Source organism: Sphaeramia orbicularis, chromosome 8 (assembly GCF_902148855.1).
Source record: "Sphaeramia orbicularis chromosome 8, fSphaOr1.1, whole genome shotgun sequence".
In the NCBI taxonomy this organism is placed as follows: Eukaryota; Metazoa; Chordata; class Actinopteri; order Kurtiformes; family Apogonidae; genus Sphaeramia; species Sphaeramia orbicularis.
The window spans coordinates 54,392,435-54,398,577 of record NC_043964.1 but is presented as its reverse complement, the minus strand read 5'-3'; the positions used below and the strand labels follow the sequence as shown (position 1 = coordinate 54,398,577).

General features: G+C 46.9%; 1 protein-coding gene across 4 annotated transcripts in view; it reads right to left on the bottom strand.

Moving 5' to 3' along the window:
* hdac5 (histone deacetylase 5) overlaps positions 1 to 6,143 on the bottom strand; it is an 80,763-nt gene continuing 74,620 nt past the window's right edge. For 2 of the 4 annotated variants that reach the window (XM_030140363.1, XM_030140364.1), the window contains 11 exons: positions 6,043 to 6,092; positions 5,844 to 5,951; positions 5,501 to 5,556; positions 5,320 to 5,407; positions 4,475 to 4,594; positions 3,278 to 3,375; positions 2,448 to 2,566; positions 2,207 to 2,340; positions 1,198 to 1,279; positions 491 to 671; positions 3 to 404 (listed from right to left, as the gene is read on the bottom strand). In XM_030140363.1, the coding sequence (XP_029996223.1) occupies positions 365 to 404; positions 491 to 671; positions 1,198 to 1,279; positions 2,207 to 2,340; positions 2,448 to 2,566; positions 3,278 to 3,375; positions 4,475 to 4,594; positions 5,320 to 5,407; positions 5,501 to 5,556; positions 5,844 to 5,951; positions 6,043 to 6,092 (1,076 nt within the window). In that variant the 3' untranslated portion in view covers positions 3 to 364. Of the gene's footprint in view, positions 405 to 490; positions 672 to 1,197; positions 1,280 to 2,206; positions 2,341 to 2,447; positions 2,567 to 3,277; positions 3,376 to 4,474; positions 4,595 to 5,319; positions 5,408 to 5,500; positions 5,557 to 5,843; positions 5,952 to 6,042; positions 6,093 to 6,143 lie in introns of all 4 variants that reach the window. The other 2 variants (XM_030140362.1, XM_030140361.1) reach the window with 2 other exon arrangements.

Below are 6,143 nucleotides of genomic sequence, written 5' to 3'. Positions count from 1 at the left end.
AGGGTGGTGCAGAGGGGTGGGCTGTTACCGTCGACAAACATACCCACAGAAAAGGGGTGGGTGGGTGGGCTGTCCCCCTCAGACCCTCCTGTGGTTTGGGTGGAGGTGCAGACCAGTCGTCTGCTCCCCCTCAGGTTCATCCATCGTCTAAACCGTGGGTCTGTGTTTTTTGCTTAACACTGTCCCAGGCGTGGCCTGGTCTTGCCCCGCCTCCGTAGATTCTCCTCAGCCAATAAAAATCCTCTGACGGCATCATCGCTCCACTCTGTATGTGCTACCAACACACACTGGACGGAGGAAGAGGAAAAGGAAGAGGAAGAGGAGGTGCCAGAAGGAGGTGGGTGGAGTTTTCATGTGCTTGTGCTTACAGCCCAGGCTCTTCTTCCATTGGCTCGTCCGTGGACCTGCAGGACAGTGTCAAACATCAGGACAACCCAAGGACAACCCAACACCTTACAGTCAAACTGATAGTTCTGCTGGTTCTGCTGACCTGCTGGTGTCGGTGCCGTCATTAACAGAACCTGGTTGATCCACATCAACGCTGAGCGACGCCATGGCGCTCACCGTCTCCGCCTCATCCTTCTCCGATTGGCCCTGAGCCCCGAGGGGGCTGTCCAACAGCGAATGGCAACTGGTGTGAGACAAACTCTGGAGACAAGGCCAGTGTTTACCTGAAGACAGAGACAGAGACCAGGACAGGGACGTCCTCAGTGGTCAAGTGTTCTGTAGGAGAGTGGACTGACACTGCAGGTACTGTGGGTCATCTACCACATCAGAACCAGGCAGGTCCTTTTAAATCTAACAGTGCAGATGGTGACACACAAAACACACATTCAAGTCTCAACAGAGTTCAGGTGGATTTTTTAAACTGGATTCATTTAGTTTGATTTTCACTGAAATTCACAGAAAAACTAAACCTTCATGATGTATTTATATCCATCCATCCACCATCACAGTCTGGAGTCTGTGTCGGTACTATGATCCACATGGTACTGTGTGTGTATGTGTGTGTATTTATGTATGTGTGCATGTATGTGTGTGTGTGTATGTGTGTGTATGTGCATGCATGTGTGCACGTATGTGTGTGTGCGTGCATGTGTGTGTATGTACGTGTGTGCATGCATGTGTGTGTATGCATGTGCGTGTGTGTGTGTGTGTATGTCTGTGTGCATGCATGTATGTGTGTGTGTTTCTTACTCTGGATCTCTATGACTCTGTCCAATGAGGTGCAGGCTTTTGGACATGGCGTCTCCTGAGGCCACTGGAACACAGAGTCACACTGACACACACAGAGTGTGTTAATGTTTAATGTTTTGACCTTTATTTAAAACTACAGCCGAACCTTTTAAAAACACATTTTACCAGTTAGCACCAACAAACATTTAACACTAAATGTATTCTACATAGCTGAACTTGTACATAAACGTACATACAAAACACAACTTGTGTGGTTTTCGGTTCATGTGGTAAAACTATTTATTGGTAGATTTTCAGAATGTTTATGTGCACATTTTAATACACATTTAAATCTGCAGGAGACTTTCGTGACCAGTTTTTCATCAAATCTGTCAAACCTCAGTCATATCCTCATTATCATGAATCTGTAAGTCTTTCTGTCATTACTCATCCGAATCTCTTGCATCATGGTGAAAATTTCGATGTGCCATCCACCAGAAACAAACCATGTGTTTACATTCAGAGCGAGTAGCTCACTCGGGCATCTTTGGAATGTTTTCGTGACGTGCATTGTGGGAAACGCTGGTTCATGGCAGCAGTGGCAGCTGCTACAGACAACACGGAAACGGCAGGAGCTCCCTTCCCTCTGTGCGTATTCCTCCAGCCGTTTACACGTTTTAGCCATTTACGCGTCGTGTTTCATCCATATAATATCATATGCTCGCACTGCCGCTGTTGCTTCCCACAATGCACGTCGCATCAAAATTCCGAAGAAGATGCCCGAGTTCCCTCCCAACTCTGTTTGTAAACACATGGATTTGTTTCTGGTGGATGGCACTAAGAAACTGTTCACCATAATGCAAGAGATTCAGATGAGTAATGACAGACAGACTGACAGACTTGTGATACTGAGGATATGACTGAGGTTTGACAGATCTGATGAAAAACTCGTCACGAAAGTCTCCCACAGCTTTAAGTGACTTTAAGTTCAAAGTATGAATAAATATGTGGCCATCAGGCTGTCACTCACTGGGTCTCCCAGAAGAGCTGAGACACAGGCCTCTGAAGCATCACAGATGGCTGTGAGGTCATGACCTCCCTCCAGCGCCATGACAACGCGTCCGCCCGCCAGACCCATGAGCAGCTGCGTCAGCTGACCGAAACCTGCCCACACACACCGGTCACATAGGACACACCCCCAACAGTCACCAACCACAACCATTCAGACCAGGTACACCTATGGTCACCGTGGTAACCAGTTGATGACTCACATTTGGCGGAGACGTTGTATCCTCCAAGAGGAGACTGATGACCCTCCACGGCGTCGAAGCCTGCAGACACCAGGACCACGTCTGGGCTGAACTGCTGGGCGACAGGCATCACCACATTCCTGCACACACAGGAGCAGTTACACCTAAAAGGTCTGGTTCTGATCCGTCTTGGACAGAACCGAACCGTGGTCCTCAACACCGCTCCTATGTCTACTGTTCTACGACTGGATGGGATGTGGGTCACACTGAACTGAAGATGGGACACTTCCTCCTTTTATTTGATGGATTGTACCGTCACAAAATGCACCAGAACATGTTTTAGAGCATTTGTCCATCAACCACAGACATATATTATTTATATTTCTATACTGTCGACAGGTAGAGGTCAGTTCAGTTTCCATCGTATGTGCATGTGAAAGAAGCCCAAACCCCATTTTTCTGTTATTTTACTTTTGTGAAGAGGAATGAAAGTAGGATGGATTAGCCCAAACCTGATGCTTCATTCATATAAAAACAAGTTCTGATAAGAAAAAGGACCTTCGTGTTTGTTATCTTTATTTTGGATCAGTGGGTTTCAGTGGTACAGAAATAATCCTTGGACAGTTGCATCAGTTTAGTGTTAGCTTAGTCTGATGTTTATGAGAGGATCCATGACATACGCTGGGCTCACACTGTTCACTTGGACAGATTTCACCGTTGAACTGCTAGTTTGGATTAGTTTCTGTTCTGTGTCCGACAATGGGTTTAGTTGGTTTGGTTATGTGGATGTATTCAAGCTTTGCATTGTGTTACCATGGAAACACAGAACAGTGGGCAGAGTTCCTGTTTACCTGAAAGCAGTGAGGTATTCCACATCCCCCATGGGTGGGTCCACTCCTCCAGTCCATGCAATGTTCACATTAAAGCCCACAGCTGCACCAGAGCCCACCTGCACACACACACACACACACACACACACACACACACAGTCAGCACATGTGCAGACCTTAACAATAACTGACCAGGAAAATAACAAGATGCAGAGTAATATCCCATAAACACACGGAGACCCAGCAAGTGTATGTGTGTGTGTGTGCAATGTTTCCCCTAGAAATGTTAGTAGCAGCAGTGCTGTGTTGGTAACCTAGCAACACTAGGGGGGTCCGGGGTTATGCTTTGCTAAATAACCCTTTAAAAGGTGACTTCTGGGGAGTTGAGTGGAAGGAAATTCTCTGTTTTCTTGTTTGGTTCTTTTTCAGCTTCTGACCCAGATCAATCAAATTCAATCAAATTTTATTTATATATCACCAAATCATAACAAAAGTTATCTCATGACACTTTACATACAGAGCTGGTCCAAATCAGACTCAACCTGGTGATGTCCACTCATGCCATCACAGTTTGCTTAGAAAAATCACATTTTACTTGGTGTCTGTCGGGAACCAAATTTTCGGTTCCCAAACTCTCTGACTTTTGGTGCGAACACGTTGGTTGGTTCCAGAGTAGGTGTGTGACTCTGCACCGACACAGTTCTGTGGGGCTGAAAACGCCGCTACAGTATAAGCCTACTTCTACGATGTTTGTTCCATTCTATATGGATTCCAGATGGTTTGGTTCAGTAGCTTAGGCACAGAGGGGAGGGAGGGAGGGAGGGAGGAGGGGGTTGGATATGACGCCTAAAGCAGTAGTCAAGTTGGTTAAAGAGTGGCTAACAACATGGAATAAAATTTAACACATCAGGTTTTTTCAAAGTCAGTGTTTTTTTTGGATTTTTTGGAGCAGTGCTGAGAATTTAACAGCAGCACCGCTGCAGAATGTATACAGGGAACACACTGTGTATGTGTGTGTGTGTGTCTGTATGTGTGTGTCTGTATGTGTGTGTGTGTGCACGTGTTTGTGTATGTGTGTGCATGTGAGTACATGTGTGCGTATGTGTGTGTACGTGTGTGCACGTGTGTGTATGCGTGTCCATGTGTATACATGTGCATGTGTGTACGTGTGTCTACATGTACATACGTGTACATGTGTGTATGTGTGTGCATGTGCACCTCCTCAGGAGCTCCACTGCCTGGAAAGAAGTTTCCATCGTCATAGCGATGGAGGGAGATGTAGAGGACGTTGGGGTCGCTGTAGAAGGCCTGCTGCGTGCCGTTGCCATGGTGAATATCCTGTGGAGACAAGTGGTATCAGAAGGTCATTGGGATGTTTTCATATGAACTTGTGTGTGTGTGTGTGTGTGTGTGTGTGTGTGTGTGTGTGTGTGTGTGTGGCGTCACCTTGACTGTGTTTACATTTACACTCATTTCCCAGTTGTATGGCATGTTCTGGTTCTGATGGTTTTCAGGATGTGGTGTTTAAGACGTACATACTCATCACTGCAGCTATTTGACTCATGTTCATCAGAGAATGTGGACATTTAGGACATTTAGGACATTTCACTAGCTCTTGTCTGACTTTAAAGTTACTGCCGTATATAAAATGTCCTCAGTTTGGTCAACAGCAGACTTAGTGTGTCTGCGTGGATGAACCTTGGTGGTTTTCATCTACTGTTACAACTGAAGATGAAGCCAGCAGGTGAACATGTCCTCCAGCGGTGGACCATCCACATCTGGACCATCTGGACCATCCACATCTGGACCATCCACATCTGTGACTGACCACAGACAGTCAGGGAGGACTTCAGTCACAGAGCTGTGTTGCTGTGTTTCTGTGTTCATGTGTTTGTGTATTTGAGTGTTTATGTTTTTGTGTGTTTGTGTATTAGTGTGTACATCCTGGACCTCAGGGACCAGATCCTAGACCTCAGGGACCTGATCCTAGACCTGAGGGACCAGATCCTGGACCTGAGGGACCAGATCCTGGAGCTGGGCCCATGTGTGGTCCTGGTACTCACCCAGTCCACTATGAGGATCTTGCCCACCCCTAGTTTCTGCTGTAGTAGTTTGGCTGTGATCGCTACGGAGTTGAAGAAGCAGAACCCCCTGTTTACAAACACACATCAGTGACACCACAGTTAACCACAGCCGTTATTGATCATCGTCATGTGAACGGAGGAAACAATAATTGTTACTGACATGGCAGTGGATTCCTCAGCGTGGTGACCCGGTGGACGCACCACGGCGAAGCCGTTCTGGAACCAACACAAACACAAGGACAGAAGGATCAGACTAGTGTGTGTGTGTGTGTGTGTGTGTGTGTGTGTGTGTGTGTGCATACATGTGTGTGTAGGTGTGTGTGTGTGTGCATTCATACGTATGTGTGTGTGTACGTGTGTATGTACGTATGTGTGTGTGTGTGTGTGTGTGCGTATGTGTGCATGTGTGTGCACGTGCATATGTGTGTGCGTGTTAGCGTGCATGCGTATGTGTGTGTGTGCATGTGCATACGTATGTGTGTATGTGTGTGTATGTGTGTTACCTTCAGCTCCCCTGCTGCCACTCTAAAGGCCAACTCAATGACTGAACCCACCGCCATCCGAACCGCAGCTGATGAGTGCATCTCGTTCCACACGGTGTCACTGTCCACCTGCAGGGGGCAGCACAGAGCTACCATGTTAGAACCAGAGGGACAGACGCATGGACGGAAGGATAGACGGGTAAGTAGAGACTTATCTCACCCCTATTCCTCCACAAGGGAGTACAGCGTACATCTTCTGGCTGATTGGACCTGAAACAACCAATCAGAGCAGAGCAAGTCAATCCAAAAGAAAAACGACCA